The sequence below is a fragment of the Cydia splendana genome, chromosome 27 (genome assembly GCF_910591565.1).
Source record: "Cydia splendana chromosome 27, ilCydSple1.2, whole genome shotgun sequence".
Lineage (NCBI taxonomy): Eukaryota > Metazoa > Arthropoda > Insecta > Lepidoptera > Tortricidae > Cydia > Cydia splendana.
The window spans coordinates 7991067-8018750 of record NC_085986.1 but is presented as its reverse complement, the minus strand read 5'-3'; the positions used below and the strand labels follow the sequence as shown (position 1 = coordinate 8018750).

The window sequence follows — 27684 nt, the reverse complement described above, 5'->3', positions numbered from 1 at the left end:
TTTAAAAGTGAAAAAATTACTGCCTCGGGTGAGGCCTAAACTTACGGCCTCTGGATCGTTACTCCAGCGCCCTGCTAACTGAGCCACCAGGACCTCATCCATAGCCAGCGAATCTTTCCACCATATGTTCAAGTCTCACGCAAGGCAGTAATTTTCCCACTTTTAAATTTATTCTTCTATAGTAGCCGCAATATTAACTGGCGACTGAGGTCATAAAGCCATCTCTTTCACTCTTGATTGGTCTTAACAAGGGTAAAGGAGATAGATCTCAGTCTCCAGTTGGTATTGCGGTAAATATTCTAGCCTTCAAAGTATAATAAGTCTATTTTTGCAACAATACTGCCCCTACACTTATGTTCTTTGCGTCTGTTGCTATCTAAGTGGTTTCTAGCGTAAACCAATACATTTTTTTATCTCTGCAACTTACTGTACATTTCTGCGTTCCGCGATTTCTTGAAAACGGCTAGATCGATTGTGATTTTTTTTGGTTTGAAAGGGTCTTCACAATTAGTCCTATTGTCTCCATCCCATACTATTGTATTTCAAATAATAAATTTCAAAAATCGTAAATTGACCCGCCTGTGTATATTTCTATCGCATCAACATTGTGCAAGCAGGATAGCAAAATAATAAGGTATTTTCCTACTAATCAAATCAGTTACTTTTTAGAACTGTCAAATCGACTTGTTAATATGGAATTTATATGAAACATTACATCGTGACGTCACGGTCAACTCGCCTACTTTTTATATTTCTATCCGATTTATTAAATAGAATTTATGTTTAAAAATAACTCCTATCTGTGTTTTTCAAATAATTATCTGGTGCTTTATTTCATGCATGGTGTAAAATAATTTATTTTGAATACAGTATAATACCCTATTATGTGCGTCCGATAAGATAAAAACAGGCTGGTCAATGTATGAAATTCCTCGTCCTTTCTTTAGAAGCCTTTAGCAGAGGGAATATATTTCCCACCTGATTTTGAACTTTAATGCTAAGTGATAGGGTTCAATTTTGGGTTAACTTAAAATATATTTTTTTACAGGAACTCACGCCGTCCCAGCGAGCCGAGTTCATCAGGAAACTAACGGCTTTAGAAATGGAGCAGTAGAATAATTATAACGGTAGATAGAACAAATTATATAAGCCATAGGCGCCATATCACTCAACCCGCTCACTGCCCGGGGACCCAAAGCACTGAAAGTGTTAATATTAAAGTTAAATGTGACGTCCCACGGGTAAAGGTACCTTATGGCGGTTGGCGCTTACGCTATTATTAACGCCGCTCCAATACTATTGCGGTGCTATGCGACGTAAGCGCCAGCCGTCATAAGGCACCGTTTCCCGTGGAGAGTCACAAATAACGTTAAAACGCTAAATTAATGTATAGTAAGCTGCAGATATAACTGACCCCCTTGCAAACAAGTTTCTATGCAAATGGGGTTAGATATCTCTGCAGCTTACTGTAAGTCACTTATTTTGTATAAGGTTTGTTATTTATTATTTTTATAATTATGTGTTCAGTTGTAAAAAGCAATATTTATTCTTTAAAATGTTACCTTTTTGTTACATTATAATGATAGGATAAATGTGACGTCCCACGGGTAAAGGTACCTTATGGCGGTTGGCGCTTACGCTATTATTAACGCCGCTCCAATACTATTGCGGCGCTATGCGACGTAAGCGCCAGCCGCCATAAGGAACTTTTTGCCGTGGTACGTCACAAATAATTGCATGCAATACTCATGCATTTTATAGTACATCTGTCCATTACGCCACCCTGTGCTTTAATAAGCCAATTACGTAACTACGTCGAAAATTTCAAGGACCATATGTACTGTAAAACGTTGTACCATACGCGTGCGAATAAGTAATTCCTATTTTTCGCATTTGTATCGTAAATAACTATTATAACGGCTCAAAACAAAATAGACCCTTTTACAAATTCTGGTACACAATTTCAGTATATAACTTTTGATTGAAATTTGATTAATTCTGTTTTCTAACTTGTATGCACTGTAACTAAGTGTAGATTTTTTATTAGTTCTAGATTTAGGTCCGTCCTATTCAGACTTAAAGTCTTTAAAAAGGTGTTTTAAAGATTATTCTAAGAAACAACCGTTTACCAATAAAATGAAATAAAAAACGGACACAGCGTTGAATATAATAAAAACTACAGTAAGGGGTTTTTGGGTAAGAGGAGTATAAACAATATTTTTATGTTTATCTAGTGTTGGTACGAACTCGAGTCCGTCGAGCCACAGAATAAATAATAGTACTAGGTACAGAAGACTCACTATCTAACAAAACGCGTCTGTTACGATCAGGACAGATATGGCCGCTAGGTGGCGACAGCGCCACGCGCGGCCTATGGCTAGCCACCACAATTGGTGTGGGACGGATGTACTTGTAGCTACCTGTAGCAAAGCGACGAAATCGCGGAGTGAGCCACGCCTGGTCGAGTCTAAATTTGAAGAACTTGTCTAGGTTTTACGAGACTTTCGAGTCTTTTCAAGTCCCGAGTCGAGTCTATTTTAAGCTCTACTCAAAAGAAGTCGAGCCTCCGAAAAGACTCAGACATTAGTTAGACTGTTAACAGTATATTAAACAAGCGTCATTGTATGATTTGTGTACCTAAACTCATGTCATGAATCATGATGTAAAGTTAGAGTTATGATTTTTTGACGTGATAACGTCTTATAAATCGATGAACACCGGTAGCATGCATGAAAAAGTGTCACGTTGTGGACAGATCTCCATGGTAACGTTGTGGACAGATCTCCATGGTAACGTTACGTAATGTAATGGTAATGTTTTCTTATGACGTTATCACGCAAAATTATCGTCCGTAAACTGACTTTACAACAACCTTTTTTTGTTAAATAATTGAGAGTAGGTATGTATGTATGTATAAACTCTTATTATACAAAACGCAAACATGGCACAGGAGAGGTAGTACAACGCCGAACTTATCCCTTTAAGGGATTTCTTCCAATTAACCTGTTCTCTCAAAAAGAAAAAAGAGAAAAAGAAAAAGAGAGAGAGAGAGAGAAGGAAGTTCTCTGAAAAGGTCTCAAGTCTCAACAAATGACTCGAGAGGTTCTCTAACAAGTTTAAATTAACTCGAATCGACACAAACTTAACTTTTTTTTTTAAGTTTTGACTTTATTATTACTCTGATAAACTGAGTCGAGTCTCAAAGCAGACTCGAAGGACTCGAGTCTTAACCAACACTATTAACCAAGGGTTAGTGTAGTGTATATAGATATGAACAAAATACATTATCATCTATATTGTACTGTTTATCATTAGTGAGGGTATAATCCAAAAATATTATATAAATGTGAAGTTATCTATGAAAAGGGACCTTGTTGTCGATGGCGCTTACGCCATTATTAACGATGCTCCGATGTATTTATATACAATGCCGCGCGACGCTGTGCGGCGTAAGCGCCATCGACAATAGGTCCCTTTTCACAGATAATGCCCCAAATTTGTTTTAATCTCACATTCACCCTGTAGAAGGTACAAAATTTACATTCCTATACATTAAGCTTAGAATAAATTCAAAGTGGAATAGTTACTGTCTTGGGTGAGACTTGAACTCACGGCCTCTGGAGTTCAAGTCTAACCTATGACAGTAATTTATCCACTTAAAATTTATTCCAAGCTTAATAACATCGTTCGCAGACGTTTCTGCTTGTTAAAAATTAAATTCCTATTCATTATTTATATTTCTTCTAGGCCTTTTTGTACATAAAAGGTGCTAGTATGTAATCACAATTTACCAATTAAAATGAACAAACATTATGTATAATTGAGTATGTATTTTTATTTTATATTTTATATTTCTTTCCGGTTAAAGTGTGATTCCGGCTCCCATTTTGAGAAAATGGGGTTCGCAAGTGTCAAAGATTTGCATAGATGGCGCCATCGTAGCTTGCCCCTTTTTCTATGAGATTTGGCTTAAAGGGGTGGCATACAGGGCATAAAATTCCTTTAAAAAAAACAAAAAAAATTACACAGTTCTAGGGATTGACAGGGCAAGCTATGCTGGCGCCATCTGCTAAATAGTTCGACCGGCCAACCCGATTAGTAATGATTGTGGTATGTTGTAAAGTGTATTTGTATAATTCTCTTCGTTGTGAAGAGTACTATGTATGACAATATTTTATAGGAAGCTCACTATAGTTCGTTTTTTAGCACCAGAAAAAAAAGAATAAACAATCTTGACGTGTCTTTTTATTGAAAAACACTTCTGAAAAATAAGTCACGGCAAATATGTAACAATTATGAATCATACGATTATTTACATTTTTTTGCTTTCATAAGTAATAGTTACTGATTTTTAAAAAAGCGTTTTTCCATTAAAAGACACGTGAAGATCACGTCTTTTACTAATGCAAAAAAAAACTAACTATAAAATGTACTGAATTCAGTTCTATCAGAATATTAAATCACAATATTTATGCATCTAAGCACTAGCCATGGCTTTTATTACTGGGTGTTAAAGTCTACATTTGCTAAATTTTCACGTGATATGTCTCTGATAAAACTGAAAAATTGTGGCGTCCCACGGGTAAAGGTCCCTTATGGCGGTTGGCGCTTACGACAGTACCTAACCTATAGGAGCGTCGTTAACCCTTTACCGCATATATGGCGGATATGATATTCAACTATTTAGACCACTATTAAAGTTCGAATTTAAATGGATATTTTATTATTACATGCCGTAAGCGGTTAACAGCGTAAGCGCCAGCCGCCATAAGGTCCCTTTTTACGTGGAACGTCACCAATGAGCTTCTAACATTTATCAGGGTTCAGTTGTAGAAATTGTTAACTTATTAATATGTAGTTAGTAACTTATTTGTTATAATAATTTGGGGTCCATTGCTATAATTATAAGTAATCTGTCTGGGTATATTCTATTTCAAAATAATAAAAAAACGATGGGCCTTTGGCGCAGGTTCAGTTAAAAATATGTCCCATAGTTCTTAATACGTTGACATAAGAGCTATGGGACATATTTTTGAACATGACGAGTGGATTCATATTTTTACACTTGTCCGTGCCTTAAAAGTGTACATTTGCATAATATCATCTGTCCATCATGGTTTATCATTGCTAAAATTATGTAAAAATAATATTAACTGATAAAAAATTAATACCTACGTGAAAGAGGCTTTTTGCCAATTCCTGAACCCTATTTGAACGTATAAGGACTTGTAATCTTATTCCTTTAAACCAGCAATTCTTGTATATTTATTTATATATATATATTTCGGGGATCTCGGAAACGGCTCTAACGATTTCGATGAAATTTGCTATATGGGGGTTTTCGGGGGCGAAAATCGATCTAGCTAGGTCTTATCTCTGGGAAAACGCGCATTTTTGAGTTTTTATACGTTTTCCGAGCAAAGCTCGGTCTCCTAGATATTAGTGAATTAAATGCATAGGTACATGTATAGTAATTATACTATACATGTATCTATTAAGATGGCATGTAATTGTCGGTCGAGGCGAAGCCGGGGTCGACAAACATGTGATCTGAGGCTATCTTATTATTCACTGGCCAAGGTGTGTATACTATCTTTCTGAAGGAGCCGGAAATAGACCACTAAGTTTAGCGCAGAGGGCCGAAATTCGACGCTTTCCGGCCGGAGGGTAGACAAATATTGACCTTACCTTCTAAGCAATAAGAGTCTAATTTGAATGACAGGCTTTGTAAATGATGTACATCTCGAATAATAGTTATAAGATGGGCAGTTGGTATTCTGCAATACGAAATTATCGTACAATTATAACACATTCATTGCCGCTAAGGGTTACGCTCGTAGCGCGTATCCACGGTTTTGCCGTATGTAGCGCGTAGTCGCTACGTACAGTGTACCCGACAGTTGGGTTCTTGGCCCTGAATGTGTTAAGACAGTTTTGAAATAGAATATGTGACGTCCCACGTGTAAAGGTACATTATGGCGGTTGGCGCTTACGCTATTATTAACGCCGCTCCAATATTATTGCGGCGGTATGCGACGTAAGCGCCAGCCCCCATAAGCTACCTTTTGCCGTGGAACGTCACATATAATCTTTAGTAAATATGTCGATCGCACGATGTCTATATGTTCGGACGTATCGTGTATCATGCAATATAATTGTTTTCGGTATGGCGGTCTTCACATTGAGGTGTGCGAGCGGTACGCTATATGGCGCTGTCTCGCTCGCACACCGCGACCGCGTATATCGCATATCGTGGGTATGCTTGTATAGGTGTTTGTTGGTTTATATGCATGAAGTTTCCAATAAAAGGCTGTTAAAAATATTGTTTTATTACAACCCCAAACTCTCGACCCTTTCTGAATTAGCACTTAAAGGACGCTTACCACAAGGAAATTTCTTACATGGAATTCTATTAGTTTTATTTAATTTCTACTATAGTTAGTCAAAGGACTGTCTCATTTCAATCATAGACAGGGAGAATCATACTATCTTTGTCTTACACTAGTGCAGCGGTCGGCAACCTTTAGCAGCCAAGGGCCACATAGTAGTTAGCGAAGTTGACGCGGGCCGCACTGTGGTAATATTTGTGACTTTAGCAGACATTGTCGTTTGTCAATATTGAATGAAATGAAAATGAAAATTCTTTATTTGCATAAAATATGGTATAACAAGGTGTTATTGGAAAAATATTCCCGTACAGAAACATATTTTGCTGGTTAAGCATGCAAATTGTTGAGTATGTATAGATTTATACTGGCAGGTTAGTTATCAATGTTATTATGAATTTACTAGAGTTCTATGTCAAAATCAAGTCAAAATGTCACAGCGCTAAAGAAAGGAATATCTGTTATTGTGTTATAATGTTATGATGGTTTAATTTAAATATATATCCCGTGGAGCGCCCTAAACAGACACGTGTGCTGGTAACTAGTATAGGAGTTCCATACTACGGTAATTCTGGGGCGCTCCAGGGGATATTATATTTCCAACGTCAGTGTATTACTCAATATGGTAGCAGGATCGTGTGAATGAAGAATAAGCGGCAAGATATCGACAAGTAAGTGGCAAAATGAGTAATAGCGATAAAATAATTATACCCGTGTTTGACGGAACTGAATACGCGAACTGGAAAATTCGGCTGATGAAATATTTACAATTTAAAAAATGTAAGGAAGTAGCAACTAGAGATAAAACAGAAAAGGACGATGCTAGTAAATGGGAAGAGATGGATATTCAGGCCACGAATTATATTTACAGCGCTATTACCAACCGGCAGTTAGAATATATAAGCGAGGTAGAGTCGGCATATAAAATAATATTAAAATTCGACGAAATGTATTTGAAAGAATCTACCGCTTTACAAATTGTGTGCAGAAATAATCTAGAAAATATAAAGTTAGCTAAATATATGGATATAAATGTTTTCTTCGACGATTTTGAAAGATGTGTCAATGATTTGAAAAATGCCGGCGCCATTATTCCTGAAAGTGAAAAATTAAATTATATGTTAAAAGCGCTACCGGAAAGTTACAGCTATATAGGCGATTTAATAGACGTGTTGCCGGAAACTGAAAGAACTGTTGAATACCTAAAAAGTAAAATACGAATGAAAAATTTACAAAAAGTAGATGAAGAGCTACCTAATCGATCGAACGCATTTAAAGTAAATACTGAAAATAAACCGACTTGTTTTACGTGTGGAAAGCCCGGTCACGTGCGCAGAGATTGCTGGCTACGGAAGTCGTGGTCGCGGCAGCGGATATTCAGGTCCACATCATGGTCGTGGACGTGGTGACCATAATTTTAGACCAAATAGAGGTAGAGGATCTTACCAGAGCAATACATATTATAACAGAAATAGCTTCCACACATCAATTGTGCATAATTCGACGAAAAGTGAAGAGAATACCGTAAAGTCGGGTCAGATAAATTGGCTTTTAGACAGCGGCTGCACAGCAGTAGCGGCGCGTGAGAATTTTTGCTAGGTAACCCGTAGTAAAAAAAACACCTACCTAACCTAACATTAGGTACTTACTTCTTCTGCGCTAGATGTGACCTTGGACGCGAACCGTTGCAGTTAGTGTAGCCCCTAGTAGTATATACATATAGTATATACCTTTGCCGTACTTGTCATCACTAATTAATCTCAAAAGATAGCGTGGTAAACGTGTTGACTCATTTAGCAAACAATTTACAACACAACAATCAAAATGGGCTACGTAAAAATACCTATTCTTAAAAAACACGAACTGACCTTAAATACACCTGCACTGCAAACAATACACAAGACTTACTTACACACAAAATACTAGCAAAACTAAATTTCACTGGTTAAGTAAGTTTTAAATATCAATTTATGCACAAAAGTAACTAAATCACATATAATTTTCCAATAACAAATGTTTGTAAAACACCGGGAATGGCGTATGAATGTTGCCATGATATTCTTTTTCATCCATGAATTAAAAAAGCTAGATCTATAGAAACAGGACTTTATTTGAAGAAACCTCCGTTGATAAATAACTCAATTTGAAACTACATAAGATTCTTGGGCTCAGTAATAAAAGTTACTTATCTGTATTTTCAAGGTTTCCACAAAATATGATATGAATAGCAGCGAAATACGATAACATTTTCCACATTAACATTCAATTAATATTTTATATGGCAATATTAAAGAATTGTGGAAAACATTACACACTCCAATTTTAACCTTATTGCCTTGAATTATGGTTTATATTTTCAAAAGAAGCAATTTCCACAAAATTGTGGAAAATTACACACTCCAATATAAACCTTATTGACTTGAATTAAGGTTTTTATTTCAAATGAGGCAAGAAAAAATTGTGGAAACACTACACAGTACACACTCCAATATAAACCTTATTACCTTACATTTAAGGTTTTTATTCAAATAAATAACTCGACGCAGGACCGAGTTATTGTTGAGCTCTTATACGCGGACTCGAATAGCGGAGTTTATGCGTGTGTGCGTGAATTTTCGTATCTGTGGTGGTGGCTCATCAATGAATAGTGAAGTTTAGACTCGAGAAGCTACACTTCGCGCGCCCGCTATGATTGGTTGAAAAATCTATTACAAAGCTTTAGTACTACGTAGTGTTTTCGTTATGGATAATAAGTTTGGTATATGTAGCAAGAAATGTTAGGCAAGCCGGTGGGAATCGGGTTGTATGGAGTCGCCGCCACTGCTGCACAGACCACATCGTAAATACTGATGAATATTTTGACAAATATATAACTTTAAAGATGCCCGTAAAAGTAAAAGTTGGAGATGGAAGATTTTTGAACGCAACGAAAGTTGGCAGCATTACAACATATTTTCCTGTTTATGAGAATAAAAATAAAGTGGTCATAGGTAATGTATTTTACATAAAAGAGATGAGCGCAAACTTGTTGAGCTATGCGAAGATTACAGACAATCACACAATAATTTCGTCAGGACATTTGTCAAAGATATATAACCGGAATAGAGAACTAATAGCAATTGCGAAGAAAGAGGACAGATTATATAAAATGACAAGCTTTATTACAAAAACAATTGGTGTAAATGTAGCAAGCAGTAATATGACATTGAAAGAAAAACTTCATAGAACACTTGGTCATGTAAATTTCAATCATCTTGACGTTATGTGCAGAAAACAACTATTGGAAGGAATACCTGAGCAATTAGAGTCAGACTATATGAAATGTGCGATCTGCGTTGAAAACAAAATGCATAATTTACCATTTAATAATAATCGGACTAAAGCAGAAGATATATTACAGATTGTGCATACGGATGTTAATGGACCACATAAAACGACATGACATCAAGGAGAAAAATATTTTCTAACATTTATATATGATTTTAGCAAGTTAGCAAAAGTATTTTGTATCGGATCAAAGGAAGAAGTATATGACTGTTTTGTGGAATATGTAAATGAGCTACAAAATTTAACAGGAAAAGTAATAAAGGAATTGAGATGCGACAACGGTAGAGAATATATTAATAAAAGAATATTTAATTTTGCGAGAGAAAAGGGTATTATGATTAAGCCCTGCCCAGCATATGTGCATGAGTTGAACGGTACAGCAGAAAGATATAATAGATCGATTATGGATATGGCACGATGCCTTTTAGCAGAAGCAAAAGTTGACAGACGATTTTGGCCAGAAGCCGTAAAAACAGCAGCTTATTTAAAGAACCGAATATTGACAAATACTCTAGAAAGAAAGACTCCCTATGAACTATTTTTCCAGAAGAAGCCATCTGCAAAATATTTAAAAATGTACGGCAGTAAAGTTTATGTTAGAACGCCAGAAGAAAGGCGAAGGTCAAAATGGGACCATAAATCAGAAATGGGGATTCTTCTTGGATATACAGATGTTGGTTATAGAGTACTGATTAATGACAGAATTATCATAGCAAGACACGTAGGGTAGATATAATTGAAAAAGATGTGAAATTAATTGCTTTTGACGGCGAGGAAGAAGGTAAAGAAGTAAATAAAAAAGAAGAAGAAAAGTGGGAAGATACCCTAAATGAGATTGAACCTGAAGATACAGTACAAGAGAATGATAATGACAATGACGACAACGTAATGAATGAGACGAGAAAGTCTAAGAGACAAATTAAAGCACCAGTCCGTTTCGACGAAGAATTCGGCTACTACTGTATAACTGTTAATTATTGTGATGCGATGATTCCAGATACTTTTCAGGAGGCGACCAAATGTAACGAGGCAGAGCAATAGAAAGAGGCAATGGATAGAGAGATGAACAGTCTTGTGAAGAATAATACTTGGACGCTGGTAAATGCTCCAGAGAACAAAAAGGTACTTGATGTTAAATGGGTGTATACGAAGAAAACCAACGATCTCTATAAAGCAAGGTTAGTGGTACGAGGCTTTCAACAGACAGATAATGTCGAAGATACATATTCACCTGTAGCTAGAATGCAAACTTTGAAACTACTTTTATCATTTTGTTGTCAATTTAACCTACATGTACATCAAATGGATGTAGAGACTGCTTTTTTAAACGGTAAAGTGTTATCCGAAGTGTATGTCAAGCAACCGTTAGGCTATAACGATGATACTGGTAAAGTGTATAAATTATATAAGTCCTTATACGGATTAAAGGAAAGCCCACGTGCGTGGTACGAATGTTTTCATAAATTTGTATTGACCTTAGGGTTTCGGCGAAGTAAATATGACTATTGTCTCTATGTGAAAACTGATAATAACCAAACAGTTTATATATTAGTATATGTAGATGATTTATTAATTGCTTGCAAAGATGAACAAATGGTTACTACGATAAAAAATAAATTGAGTAGTTATTTCAGAATGAAGGACATGGGAAAAGTTAAAAACCGGGCAAGTGCGAGTCGGACTCGCGCACGAAGGGTTCCGTACCATAATGCAAAAAAAAAACGAAAAAAAAGCAAAAAAAAACGGTCACCCATCCAAGTACTGACCACTCCCGACGTTGCTTAACTTTGGTCAAAAATCACGTTTGTTGTATGGGAGCCCCATTTAAATCTTTATTTTATTCTGTTTTTAGTATTTGTTGTTATAGCGGCAACAGAAATACATCATCTGTGAAAATTTCAACTGTCTAGCTATCACGGTTCGTGAGATACAGCCTGGTGACAGACGGACGGACGGACGGACGGACGGACGGACGGACGGACAGCGAAGTCTTAGTAATAGGGTCCCGTTTTACCCTTTGGGTACGGAACCCTAAAAACTATATAGGAATTGACGTTGAGTATGATTACAGTAAAGCGAATATTTTAACTTTGAGCCAAGAAAAATATATAGAGTCGTTAGCAAAAAAGTATAAAATTGAAAATTCTAAATTGTATAAAACACCGATGGAGATTAATATGAAACTTGACAGATGTGAGCTGAATGAGGATGTAAAATATAGAAATTTGATAGGAGCGTTGCTGTATATTAGTTCTGGTACTCGACCAGATATAGCTTATTGTGTCAATTATTTGAGCAGGTTTCAAAATAGTTACAACGACACTCATTTTAAATGTGCATTGCGTGTTTTAAAATATTTATACGCGACAAAGAGCCTTAAGCTCACGTATTGCCAAAACATGAAGGCTAATATTATGGATTGTTATGTAGATGCCGATTGGGCCGGAGATGTTTTAGACAGAAAATCTACCACAGGATTTGTAATAAGGTTATTCGGAAACGCTGTGTATTGGAAGTCAAAGAAACAAAGCAGTGTAACTAAGTCTTCAACATTTGCCGAATATATTGCGTTATCCGAAGCCGTAACTGAGATCATTCTTTTACGAAGTGTGCTTAATGATGTGTTTGTAACGTTCAATGATCCAGTCAATATATATGAAGATAATTCAGGTGCGATGATTATCGCAAAGTACGGTAATTTTACGAAAAACTCAAAACACATTGAAGTGCATTATCACTATGTACATGAGAATTTTAAAAATGGTGTTATAGATATTATAAAAGTGAATTCTGAAGATAATGTAGCAGATATCCTGACTAAATCGTTAGGTCATGTTAAATTCTTTAAAATTAGACAAATGTTAAATGTAACATAATATACACCGTGTTATACATCGTGTCCAAGATAAAGTTTAAAAATTGTAATTGTTCAAATAATGTGAATTCAATTTAATTTAATATTGTAGATTAGTGTTGCAAGTGTTTATGTGTAGCCATGTATAAATCTAAGGAGGCGTGTTGAGTATGTATAGATTTATACTGGCAGGTTAGTTATCAATGTTATTATGAATTTACTAGAGTTCTATGTCAAAATGTCACAGCGCTAAAGAAAGGAATATCTGTTATTGTGTTATAATGTTATGATGGTTTAATTTAAATATATATTATATTTCCAACGTCAGTGTATTACTCAATACAAATATTATCTTAAAGCTATTAGTCTTCATCTATTTGGTAGGTACATTGTTAACTTAAAACTAATATTTCTAATATTTATAACTAATATTACATACAACATAACCAGGGAGGTTCGCGGGCCGCAAGCGAGAGGTTCGTGGGCCGCATGCGGCCCGCCGGCCGCTTGTTGCCGACCGCTGCACTAGTGTAACTACTAGCACCCAAAAGAAAAGGATGAGTATAGTTTATTTGTTCTTATTTACTGACAAATTTGGTTTGACAAACTATATTTTATGTCGCACAATAGGGACCGTGCGCGCTGGAGGGTCTGCCATCTTGTGGTCTGAACCGGAAACGTGCACATCATGAATCTAGTATATAACTGGATCTTGCATGAAAGGTGGGGGGAAAGTGACCGAACATGATAGTCTTATGTATCTTTCAGTAGGAGTAGCAAAAGCGCTATTATTGTTTGTCCTTGTCACGGTCTCACATATTTTTTATTCCCCACCGTAAATTTAGTATGGATTATGGTGGGCAAGAAATAAATTCGGCCAATCATAGTGTCGCATCGCATTGCGTATGTTTTGTCCCTCACGTACGCACGCGTATAGCCATAGCACGTCTATAGGATCCTACCATCTATGGGCTTAAGTCATACCTGTGCGATGTAGATGGCAACACCACTAAAACTGTGTCAATGTCATAGAGGAACAATAACATAGAGATGACACGGGGGAGGGGCCAAACGACCGAACGAGATGCACTTATGGAAATTTCAGTAGGAGTAGCAGAGAAAGCGGTATTATTGCTTGTCCTTGTCACAGTCTCACTTTTTGTTTGTTCCCCACCAAAAATTTAGTATGTTTAAATGGTGGGCAACAAATAACCCGACCGAATTACGTAGATTGTGTCTTTGGTATGTTGTCAGGAATGTGAAAACGTGTTTTTAATATTGTCGCTCTGCTTATGTTTTGTCCCTCACGGAGGCACGCGTATAGCTCATCTATGTAATACTAGATCTATGGTTAATGTCAATTACGTCAAACGTCAAATATAACAATTACTCGCGAAGCGAAAGTTTTTAAGTTTTGTTTTGAATGATTAGCTTCATTTACAAGTTTTTGAAGATTAAGTAGAAATCAGCAATGAAAATGCTCACTATGTGTTATACTATCAAGCTAAATAAAACCCAACTTACACAACAATGTAATTCTACAAAGATATATAAATTTCGGAATAAGCAGATACACTTTGTAATTAATACAATTTCGTCATTAAGTTATGGATGGGGTCAAACTACGTGATATATAAATATAGTATTCTACCTCCCACTTATCAATATTAGATAACATTCACAAACAAAGCTCTTTATTACTTCGTTCAAAACGTACAATGTTGACTATATTTGTACTTTCTGTTTTATTGATGCAAACGGTGTCCGAAAAGTTAAAACTGGAAAGAGTGATTATTTTAAGCAGACATAACGTGCGTTCACCATTATCGGAACATCTGGCTGAAATCACACCAAGACCATGGCCTCATTGGGACGAAAAAAGTGGCTATTTGACACCAAAAGGAGTATACTTGGAAGGTTTGATGGGCGATTTTTTTTCTAAATGGCTGCGGAACGAAGGTCTTTTGCCACAAGGATGTCCGGAAAAAGTTGATGTGTTTGTCTATGCTAATTCAAAACAGAGGACCAAGGTTACAGCAAGAGCTTTTGTTTTGAAAGCTTTTCCAGAATGCAACATAACTGTTCATGTGGGTGACAAGAGTGATCCAGTGTTTTCCCCATTCGTTCATAATAATACAGATACATTCAAGAAAGAAGTTTTAGAAGACATGCAGGAAGTACTTGATTCCTTACATTTGAATGCATCATATGAATTATTAGAAAATATTCTTGACTATAAAGATTCAGATATATGTAAAACAAATCTTAAATGTGACTTAGAGACAGATATTAATAAAATAACTGAGGTAACGGCAGGAAAAAAACCGACAGTGTCTGGACCATTGAAGATATGTAATACGGCTATAGATGCCTTTAAAATGGAGTATTACAACGGGTTTTCTGTACCCAATGTAGCTTGGGGCGAGTTAAACAACTCCCGATGGGAAACACTTTCAAAACTAACAGAAGGTTACCATAATGTGATATTTAACTCTACAATGCTAGCAAAAGACATCGCTTTACCACTTATTAAATACATGAAGGATATATTCATTAATAAAGACACAAAATTCACTTTATTGATGGGACATGATGCTAATATATTAACGTTTGTAACTGGCATGAGATTCAAGCCTTATATTTTGCCAAATCAGTACGAAAAGGCCCCTATAGGAGGAAAGATTGTGTTTCAAAAGTGGTCAAACTCAAATGAAGAGTATTTTTTAAGAATTCACTATGTCTACTGTTCAACAAATCAGCTGAGACTCGGTTCAAAACTTAGTTTAATGAAACCTCCCCAGTTTAAAGTTTTGGAATTGAAAGACTGTCCGGTTAACAATGAAGGTTTTTGTCCGTGGGACAGCTTTGAAAAGTTATTGAGAGAATTTTAATTTTTATAAACTCACAGTTTAGCCATATAGGGAACGTGCATGACTGAAGGGGGCAGCATAGAAGCCGTCAGATTTTTGGCGCGAGTCGTAAATGTGAAGTTTATACTTCTGATGTAGCCCACAAGATGGCAGAACCTACTATGCACAAGAAAACGTACGAGAACGGTAGATGGTAGCTCTTGCTTTGGCAATGTAACACATGTTTATGCTTCCGATTCAGGCCACTTGATGGCAAACCCTCCAACGCGCACGGTCCCTATAAGAACGATAAATAGAACATGTTAAAAATACTCATTTTAAAATAAAATACCACACCATTTTTTTGTTTGACTGTTTTTACCCTACTATACATCGATAAACATAAACTACTAAGAAGATACTACTAAATAATCTTGTACAGACGCCATCACAAAGAAATTATACTTTGTCAAAGGACTGTCTCATTACTCTCATTTCGATCATAGACAGAGATAATCATACTATCATTGTATGTCATTCAGAGATTCAGGGCTTTGGTTGTTTAATACTTGCGCTATAGAATATCCAATTTAGCTAGGACCATGGCTTAACATTCCGGTGTGGAGACTGTAGTAGACAAAATTGTAACCCACTCCTTATTTATTTAGGTACCTATTTATATTAGAATTGACTAGGAATTAAAATTATTTTGGTGTTAAATGGGAATTTTTTATTTTTCCAGTGGTAACTTGGCGGTAACAGCTGTGTATAGCAGGGTGGCCACTTTCTGGAAAACCGGGAAAACCGGGAAAAGTCAGGGAATTTCGCTAGTCATGGAAAAGTCAGGGAATTGTCAGGGAAATTTAATGGAGGTCGGGGAATAAAAATTGTCTCTGTATGTACATAATAAAATAAAAATATTAATTTTACCATCTGCAAACATTATATCTTCTTCTTCCTGGCGTTATCCCGGCATTTTGCCACGGCTCATGGGAGCCTGGGCACAGAATAAGTAATAGGCGGGGGTCCGCTTGACAACTAATCCCATGATTTGACGTAGGCACTAGTTTTTACGAAAGCGACTGCCATCTGACCTTCCAACCCAGAGGGGAAACTAGGCCTTGATGGGATTAGTCTGGTTTCCTCACGATGTTTTCCTTCACCGAAAAGCAACTAGTAAATATCAAATGATATTTCGTAGGTACATAAGTTCCGAAAAACTCATTGGTACGAGCCGGGGGTTTGAACCCGCGACCTCCGGATTGAAAGTCGCACGCTCTTACCGCTAGGCCACCATCGCTTCATTATATATCTATAATCTATGTATAATCTGCAAACATTATATATCTACTGTAATTAGTCTAACGCATTCCCTGCCAGGGGGCGTGGCCTAGGAACAAACTTGTATGACGGTGGACGCATATTTGCGTCGCCCCCGAATGTGCTAACCTGTTCACTTTAAAACAACCGCAAACGATGTACAGATTAGCCGTTTGGCACACGCATACTAGAGGTCAAAACAAAATTTTTGACCCGCAGTTCCTAAAAATATTTCCCGTAGGAGGGGAGTGCTGAGTGATTGTTTTTTTTGTATGGGAAAGAATTTTTTTTTTCAGAAAAGCTTTTTGAGGCGATTCTAAAACTATACCACAACATTACATTTCAGCCATTTTTTTTTAATTAAAACAAAAATAATTTTCAAAACATACCAAGTTTGGGCTTCTCCAGATACGATATGGCTGATTTTTTTTTGTACAATATACCTCAAATGATACGTGATATCCTCATATCTAACCCTAATAAAGCAATATTGAAAATAATTTCATTTAGTATTTTTTTTTAATTTTTCAATAATACTAAGTGATACAGTCCTACTTCAGTATCTATTCTACGAGACTTAATGGAACTGTACTGCAGATACGGTGCATATTAATCATAAAATGATACGTAATATCCATATATCCAACGGGGTATACCTCTTTAACCCTACCATACACGATTGGTTTCTAAAAATTTTTTTTTCTCATAAAAAAAACAATGACTCAGCACTCCCCTCCAATGGAAATTTTTTTAGGAACTGCGGGTCAAAAATTTTATTTTGATCTCTAGTATAATAAATAATAATAAATAAATAATCGATTTGCGGTTTTCTATGAAATTGGGGTCGTACGTCTGCCGCTAAATAGGTTAATAATAGGTAACGCTATATCCTACCACGGCGGTATAGACAAAATAAATATTGAAAAAAAAATGATCCACGCGGCTCGTAAAGTGAGCATTACGAGCCGCGTGGATCATTTTTTTTTGTACACGGAGGAGCAAAAAGATAGAAAATTTAAGTCCAGAGCCTCTACCATCAGTTTTAACATTGACATAACGCTCACGTCTACGTAATTTACTTTCTGTACATCTCGCTTGCACTATTGCTCGCATATATATGCGAGTACGAGCGAGATGCATAGAAAGTAAATTACGTAGACGTGAGCGTTCACGTCTCCGTAATTTACTTTCACGCACGCTCACGTCTACGTAACTTGTAGACGTGAGCGTATATGTCAATGTCAAAACTGATGGTAGACGTATAGGGGGCCGATTTTTGAAATTCGACCACTCGATTTCGTGTATTTCGTTAAATGATATCTCCACTACTAGGCGTTTAAATTCTACTAATAGAATTGAAATCGAGTGGTCAATACCACTAGATTCCCAATTTCTATTGCTCGCATCTCGTAGATGATGAAAATATTTTGAATTAGTCGCTTTTTTCAAATTTAATTTCCAAAATATCGATCCTAGAAGAAAAATTGTGAGGACCAAACTTGTAGAGAATCAAATTTCCTACAATTTTTGTCCTCACGGTTTTACTGTAAAATCAAAAATGGCCGAGTTATTCAAGAAAAACATACAAAAGACAACAATATACACAGGAGCCTGATTCAGTCTACTTTTTGAATTTACACTCCCAGTGACCCCCCCGAGGGACCTACGAAAAAAAAATCCAAGAACTGATTATTCACGGATAGGGTCGGTTTTTTGGATATAATGACTGGACTAATTCAGATTTTGCAAAAACTCAAAAATGTATACCAATTACATATTTTATATTTATTACATTTAAGATTATGGTCAGGGAAAAACTTGAAAAAACGCCTGGAAAACCGGGAAAAGTCAGGGAATTTTGGTTATAGTAAAGAGTGGTCACCCTGTATAGGTATGGGGGCAAGGAAGTCACTCAATATAGGTAAATAATAATAAAACTACTAATTTTGCTTTGAACAATGTGCATTTATTTCAAATATTATAATTATAAATAAATAAATATAGGACATTTTTACACAAATAGGGAATATTACGCGAAACTCTGCGTAGGGAGTGCTAGTAACTATAATCCATCACAATCTGGGGGTGTACCGCGAAACAAGAAAATCGAAATTTCGTTATCTAACCTCTCTATCACTCTTGCGTATTCGAGCGATAAAGAGGCAGATAACTAAATTTCGATTTTCGCGTTTCCCGGTAGGCCCTTGTTAACAAACCGCCTTGATGCATCAATGTCATATTTTAGTCTGTGAAAACTTGTCAATAAACAGTTTAAGGCACAGTATGTATAAGTTACTCTATGGTTTACTAGCTAGCTTAGTGCTGCACTCTGGCGGCAGAACATTGCAGTAATACTAATACCCCCTATTGACTAAGCCCCACGGTAAGCTCAAGAAGGCTTGTGATGTGGGTACTCAGACAACGATATATATAAACTACAAATAAATTATACATTGTTCAATAAAGTTATGAACTTGTTCCACAGGCAAAAACCATTAGCATCAACAGCACAACCTTCCATTTGCAGCAGCGCCTCCAGCGGCGGGTGCAGTAAACTGGCTTCAACGCCATCTCTGATCTGCTGCGAGGACTGATACACGTAGCGCACGCGCAGCAGATCTCTACCATTCACTTCGTCGTGCCACTTCTCAAACACAACTTTCCCGCCAATAGGCTCCTTCTCAAACTGACCAATCAGAGTGTAGTTTTTAAAATTTAAAGAAGACAATAATGAACCTATACTGGCATCGTGCCCCACTTGAAGAACTAGAAGATAGAATTTCCTTGTACCGTTTTCAAATACATCGGTCATATATTCAAGCAATATTGAAGATAGATCTTTGTCAGAGGGCTTAGTTCTGAAGATCACGTCTTTATAATCTTCTGATACTGTAGTTAATTTCTTCCATTGCTCTGTTGTTCGTATTTCGCCCCAAGCAACCTCGTCCGGAGATTTACCGTCATAATATTCCATCAAAAAATAATCCACAAAAAGATACCCAAAGACTAAAGCACCAGTGGTACCCGGTAGCTCATTTATAACTAGACTAATTTCATTTCCTAATGTACTCAAATCACAAATACTGTAATTTGCGCAAATTGTCGAATTACCTAGATCCACAATTTCGTTCAGCTTTAAATAAGCATCTGTTAAGTTGAAGCTATTCAATTTGATCTCCATGGCGTTTGTAACTGCGTCTATAAACTCTTCCGTATCGTTTCTTAGTACTGCATCAAAAACCGGGTCCTCATCTGTGATATTCTTATGATAAACATCTACACCAAAACCTGCACCTGCAACGAAAGCTGTGGCAGTTTCTATACACCTTTCCACATTGTTGGCATATACGAAAACCTCATCTTCGAAGGTAGAATTAGTATCTAATAACTTCTCTTCAATCAGCCAATCATAAAAATATTTCCCCATGGCTTGTTCCATTATGTATCCTTTTGCGGTCAAATAACCTGTTTCTTCATTAAATGTAGGCCAAGTTTTTGGCGAAAATAACTCCATGTCACTGTATATCGGTGTCCGAATATTATGTCTCGATAAAACGACCGCTTGTTGCAATTTAAGACCATGGCTGCTAGTGCTAACAATGTTAACAAGCAACGGTATAATATATAACAATTTAAGATACATCTTGATATTGAGCAGTTTGACTTACGAATGTACTGAGTCCAAGCGGTGTGGCTCATGGACTGACTGAGTTGAATTTAAGTTTCAGTTTTTATAATTTTTTTCGTTCAAATAAATATGATATAAACTTGCGCCAAAAATAGGTATGTCTCATAAATTGCATTGATAGTCGAAGAGGTGTAAAGTCTAAGCTCCTTAATTCATAAAACTTTACGGGCCGGAAATGATATAATATGATAGTCGTTCTTGTCTACGTGACAGCGTAGTAAAACGGTATCCGTCACTTTCAATCTTCGAGCAACACCGGCTTCCGACACATCGGAAGGGAGGGGCCCAAGCGGTATCTCACCGTACAAATCTTTCTGCCATTTTTCGCGGGGGGAAAGGTGCACACAGTCGCACTTCTCACACACTTACATACAAAATCCAATCTGTAATGACGACACAAATACATAGAAAATGACACTCGTCAAAGACAAATCTTGCAAACCTCGATCTCTTTTTGTGTACGGACGATAGTCCTGTAGCGCTGGCTATATTTTGAGCCCTAACTTAAAGTAATATTAAAGTCAATTATTTTTTCGCTTACGAATACTGTTTTAAGATGTTAATCTTACATTTTGTTTTGTGTCACAGATATTATTTGCTTCTTAAGTAATTTAATAATTTGTGGTAATTATTTTTATTTTGAATTATTTTGGAGAAAAGAATATTCGAGAGAAAACATGTAACTGTGTCGCATTTAGGATAGTTTTTTTAATGTGAAAACATAGTTTGTGTCAATTACGTCCATTGCAATCGGATACTATGTCATACTATTCAAAATGACTCAAAAAATAATTTAAGTTAAAAAAAATTGCTGACTTGGCATTTAATCGTGTCAATATGTACATTACATATTTTTGTGTCTTATTAAGGCATAGCTTCATAAGATTTGTGATAATTTTGTTCTAACAGGCTATTACCATAACAAAAGAATATTAAAGTTACTAGAGTTCACATCTTATTAATATAAAAGGCGGGATTAATAAGAAATATGAATTTGTGTCAGTTTCATCCATTGCATAAACTGATAATACAAAAATAATGTTTGCGTTCATACGACGCTAGCGGGCGGCTATTAACGGGCAACGCGGGCCGTGCAGGGGGGGCGGGCGCGGCGGGCACGGCGCGACCTTGGCGTGGCGGCGGCGGGTAAGGGCCTCTCTAAAAACCACACGTTGCGTACGCAACGCATGTTTACTTCGCCTGCGCGCCAAATTAACGCAACTTATGCAAAGTTATACTACTACAAAGACAACTTATAGATATTGTACAATGTCACCATTTACCAAAAGAACTGTAAGTAAGTACATCTTATTGCGAGAATTAAGGTCTGTTTATATCTATACACATTGAGAATGTGAAATTCCTCTTTGACGTTCGTTACGTAATGTTGATTAACAAATATGCGACTGATCCATCCTGAGGGCCTACCGCGAACATCGCAATTCGCAAATTGCGGACATCTTTCTCTGTCACTTTTATTACGTCTAATTGGAGTAAAAGAGAAAGAGTCCGCAATTTGCAAACTTCAGTGTTCACGGTCACGCATCATATATTTGTGACAGTGACAGGGAAAAGGTACCACTTTAGTCAAATTTGGTTATTAATACCGTGACTTGACTAATAAATTTTAATATAAAGATATATTTTTTTTCATTATAACTAGCATAAACCAGTCTTTCCATACTTAACATAAATTATGCACATTATTTTTTAATGTTTTTTTTTGCTCTTATCATTTTTTTATAATAGGTATTATTAATTGTGTAATTAATGATACCTATTTAAAAAAAAATGCTACGTACAAAAAAAATTGAGGTTATTTAATGCCTGTTTATTCTGATATTTTGAATATATTTACCTTAAATGATAATTACCAACACTTTTGATAGTTCAAGCTTCTTGGATTGGGTTCAACTGGCGTAAAGGACATTTTGGCGAAAATGAGTTATATCCACTACCGTAGGCTCAAAGGGCTTAACTGACAAAACGTGATTTTTCAGGAGAGCCAAAAAACAGTTTTGTTTTGAGAAAAAAAAATCAGACCTTTTTTGTTTGTTGGAATTAACTGATGCCTGTATGTGGCTTATTCCTAACTTTTTGAGGTCTTTTAGACTGATTTCTTGAACTTATAATACAATGCTTATTTACGAAAACAGCATGTCTGTTACGCCAAAAAACACGACTGTTTTAAGAAGGGCGTCCCTTACGCCTCTTCTTTATTGTTTATCTTATTAGAAAAAGGGCGTAATGTTCTAAAAATTAAACTGTTTTAGTACCATTTGGCGTAAATCCAACAATTTCGTTGCAATATTGGCAACTTGCATTTAGGAAACACTATACTTCTAAGTACTATAATTTACATTTTATTTTCCGAAAAATTATAGAAATGTATTCACTGTTAAGTTTTTCCCCATTTTTGTTATTTTGGATACTTAATACAGAATCACTGCTGTCCTACCATTTATGTATATTGATATACAACAATTTGTAACAAATTAATTTTACTATAGAAAGTATTATGCGTTATTTCTGTTTGTAATGTTAATTGGATTATAAATTTTACTTTTACATACTAAAATACTATTAGGTATAATAGTAGTTTTGAAATTTCTATTCAGTAAACCTTAATGAATATCGACTACCGTAGGCTCAAAGGGCTTAACGGACAAAACGCGATTTTTCAGGAGAGCCAAAAAACAGTTTTGTTTTGAGAAAAAAAATTATAACTTTTTTGTTTGTTTGAATAAACTGATGCCTGTATGTGGCTTATTCTTAACTTTTTGAGCTCGTTTAATCTGATTGCTTGAAAATATAATACACTGCTTATTTACGAAAATAGCTAGTCCGTTACGCCAAAAAACCACGACTGTTTTTAAGAAGGGCGTCCCTTACGCCTCTTTTTTATGGTTTATCTTATTAGAAAAAGGGCGTAATGTACAAAAAAAATTAACTGTTTTAGTACAATTTGGCGTAAATCCAACAATTTAGTTGCAATATTGGCAACTTGCATTTAAGGAACACTAGTACTTCTAAGTACTATAATTTACAATTATTTTTTCAAAAACTTATAGAGATGTATTCACTGTTAAGTTTTTTCCCCAATTTTTGTTATATTGTATACTTAAACTTGGAAAAGGTCGTTTTTTTAAGCCACGAAAACCAATGTTTCTTTTTTTATTTGTTTATATTTCTTGAACAGAATCACTGCTGTCCTATCATCTATATCTAATTATGTACTTATATCAAAACAAATTATAACGATTACTTTTACTACAGAAAGTATGTATGCGTTATATCTGTTTGTAATCTTAATTTGATAGTAAAATTTAAGTTTACACACTATAATACTAATAGGTACAATAGTAGTTTTGATATTTTGTATGCCTGTTCAGTAAAACTTAATGAATATGCGATTATTTATAACATAACATCAGAGTAGGGAGCAAAAAAGGCATATGGCTAGTCCAACTTCGTACTTCTATGGATTTAAATCCAAACGTTATAGACAATAACTTTCATATTCCTATAAATTAGGGTTTAATTTAAACGAAAATTAATATTACGTCTAATCATAATTGCAAACGGGCCAGTCACATACAAAACCGAAAGTTATCAGTCTAACCTTAATTAATTGCCGTAATTATCACTTGAATATAATCATGTTTTATTATTTTCTTAAAACTGATGAAAAAGGTACCAACTAGTTCAGTATAAATTGTCAAATTTTAGTAACCCTATATAATAAAGCATTAATGAGCACATGAGCAGGTAATGCAAGCACCTACTTAATAAAAAAAATGACAAGGAAAGTACTAGGTCATCCCAATTAAACACAAAAAAGCAACAATTATAAACCCGAAACTATACATAGTATGGGGGCGTATTTCTTATATTGAATTATCTAACACTCGTATAAATATCCATTAGTTGTGGGCGTAACGTACATTTAGCACTCAAAAAGCTACTGCAAAGAGGCGTAACGGACAAAAAATTACAACATATTTAATAAAATTTCCGATGCAAAAGGGCGTATCGTACACAAAGTTGGGAGTTACGCCAAAATGTCTCACAACATTTTTTTGATTTGGCAGATACGGCCAAATGCGTTGGAAAATTGTGTTTAAGCATTGATTTTTCATAGGGCTTAACGGACATTTTTTTCAAGTTATCGAGACGTTAAATATACTATTCGATATAGAAAAAAATACTGAGTATAACTGCATTTTCGCAATTTTGTCCCTTACGCCCTTTGAGCCTACGGTAGTCGTTATATACAGTTGTGTTCAGAATTCCAAGCGCTTTCGTTCTGTATAGTGAAAATTTCGATATCTCTTAAAAAGTTGCCTTTACGACCCAATTTTTGCACTATGAGCTTGCAAAAACAGCTTATCTCAAGGGGCGTAAATGACCAGTTATAAATTAGAAATTCATAGATATAATCGTAAAGGTTACCGCTAAATATAAATATGGTTGTAAATGACTTACATGACTTTTGTCGTCCTTTAAGCCCTTAATTTGTCTTGATGATTTTTCATATCGTATCTCGTATGGTCAATATGGTCGTAAAGGACATATATTACTATTAATATTATTTTACTTGCCCTTTATGACCCGCCCTAAAATGATTTTACCATAAGTATATGAAGCGAACAAGGTTGTAAAGGAATTTTCTAATATTTGTATCGTTTACTACCACGAATTAATTTCTAAACTCTAAATTTAAAACAAATAACATGGACGTAGCGGTGTATAATAACAAATAAATAGTTTTCTGGGACCTATATTACTACATTGTAATGTTTGCCCTTAAATTTGAAAGCATTTACGCTAAGAGTTTTTTCGGCAGTTATCTTTGTTCATGGGCGTAAAGGTCTAGAATGCCTAATATATAAATAGTTGTAGGGGTCCTTTATTACTAAAATGTAATGTTTGCTCTTCAAATTAAAAACCTCAGCTCGGTGTTTTTCAGCAACTATCATCGTTTTACTCGCAGTGGAATTTCTTATAGTATACTATTATACATATAATTTCTTATATTCTATAATATCGTTGTTTATCGACTAAGCCAATCTGTGTAAGAATGTCATATAAAATCATTCATTCATTCAATTGTTTCATAATCGTTCTAACAGAAAATATTTTTAAGCGTTTGAAATTATAAATGATTAAAGGTAACGTGGTCTAAATAACACATAAATTACTACTTAAATAGGAATGAATTAATCGTATTTTAAAATAAGACCACTTGAAATATTGAACCAATTATTACCTATTATAACATACTGTATAGAACTATAGTCTTTTGTTCATTAAGTAAACGTCCAAATGTTTGATATGCTCATTCTAATCATCGTTAGGCGATCTATTACTTCCCTTGTTATGATTAAAAGCTGTTATGATATGATTGTTATAAGGCAGTGGGACATTTACTTTACCTTCATTCCCGTATATTAGCTACTTTTTGAGCATGTAATTATTTTGTATTATATACATAATTGGTTAAAAATATTGCGTTTTCTTCTTTATTTAATTTAGGTCTTAAGTTAGGGTTTTACAATGTGAGTATATAAGTACAATATAAAAACACTTACAAATCATTACAAAAAATATATAAACACATTATAAAAACCTAACCTAGGGTGCCGCCGGCAGCGGGGCAGGGCCCAAGCTGCCGGTGGTCAGGGCCGCAGAGTGAGGAACCGACGTACTATACGCGCCGTGTCCAAAATTACTGCCTTCTGCATCTGACCCTTGATCCAACCACCCAGCGAGAGTGTCTCTAGGTGTTGGTCGAGACTCTTCGCTATGAGACCATTCGCCGACACGACTATAGGAACAATCATCGTAGAATCATCATCCCACACGGCGGTTATCTCGTGAGCTAAGTACTTACTGGACTTGTCCTTCTCGGCCTTCACGAGATTCTCATCATGGGGGATGGTGACGTCGACGAGCACGGCCCGGCGCTGCGATAGATCTATCAGCACGATTTCAGGCTTATTGGCTACAATAGTTCTGTCAGTGATGATAGATCGATCCCAATAGAGCGTGGCACGACCATTTTCGAGAACTGGCGCAGCAGAGAACTTCGCGGTCCACAAGGCCATATGGCCAAGGCAAGCTGCTGGTGAATAATTCTGGCTACGAGATTATGTCTGTGCAAGTACTCGCCGTTAGCAAGATGAAAACACCCGGAGATAATATGCCTGTGTTTTCTATATTATTATACTATATTATCAGAAAAATATTAATTATAACTCTAATCGGGATATACCTGGCATAATCAACTACCGTTTGATACATTTTTAAGCTTCGTAACAGTAAATTATGCTGAGAAAAGTTAACATGTGTACCGTGACTGGTAACTAATACACCCCGAATTTGGTATAAAATAGTCTGATAACGTCACTTACGACCCCCTAATAAACAATATTCACTAAATTATCAAAAATTTCATGGGCGTAAAGGACATTCATAGTGTTTTTGACCAATTTTAAAGGACATTAACGTCTTTCAAATTTAATTTATAGATATAATCATATCTTTAGCAATCGCTAATTCAGGTTAAAGAGACTAACATTTTGAGTACTTTTCCAATACACATCAAAAACATACTTCGATAAACAACAAAAATATATTATAAACATCTTAAAAAATGCAGTTTTTCGCGTTTCCTGAAAAGTAGCATTTTGTCCTTTACGCCAATTGAACCAAAAGGTATCGTAATAATATATATTACTAAAATTAATAAAATCAGTCTTTATATTGTGTATCAACTAGGTACATATTATAGTTGCACATGCAAGTGCAAATATTTTCATGGCATTCAATTCATGCTATGTTGTGGGGGGCGTGGCTAACGATAATCGCAAGCCAAAATTTTTTTTCATGATTATACCAACCCGGTGGAGCCCGTAATATCACCAAAATAATTAAAACAATTATATTCTGCTCCTCAAATGAGCATATTTTTTTTCAATAACTTTTAAAATGTATGAAGTCTTGTATTAAATGTAATTGACGTTGCTTGCCACGCTTTATACATCACAAAATTAGCAATACATGGCGTCCTAAAATAATCTTAAAAAGTGTACTACTTAAATATCGAATAATAGTTATTTGTACAACAAGAGATCTAAGTTTGATATTTCTTCGAGTGCTTATTTTGAGTCCCGTGCAAGCGAAAGATTCTATAATAGATTCACGAGCGTAGCGAGTGAATCTAATTTAGAATCTTGAGCGTAGTAAGGGATTCAAAAG

The 27684-nt window shown here is 35.6% G+C and overlaps 2 protein-coding genes and 1 long non-coding RNA gene across 4 annotated transcripts in view; 2 read left to right on the top strand and 1 right to left on the bottom strand.

The window, feature by feature from the left end:
• The window catches only part of LOC134803699 (acetyl-CoA carboxylase), a 177392-nt gene extending 171072 nt beyond the window's left edge, over nt 1-6320 (top strand). For both annotated transcript variants that reach the window (XM_063776493.1, XM_063776494.1), the window contains one exon: nt 1049-6320. In XM_063776493.1, coding sequence (XP_063632563.1) covers nt 1049-1114 — 66 coding nt within the window. In that variant the 3' untranslated portion in view covers nt 1115-6320. The remainder of the gene's footprint in view (nt 1-1048) is intronic.
• LOC134803827 (uncharacterized) overlaps nt 1-27684 on the bottom strand; it is a 137008-nt gene that overhangs the window by 79981 nt on the left and 29343 nt on the right. The window lies entirely within an intron of this gene.
• On the top strand, nt 14005-15666 carry LOC134803623 (glucose-1-phosphatase-like). Its single transcript, XM_063776407.1, has one exon. It carries the CDS (start codon nt 14286-14288, stop codon nt 15456-15458), a length of 1173 nt encoding a protein of 390 aa, XP_063632477.1. The 5' UTR covers nt 14005-14285; the 3' UTR covers nt 15459-15666.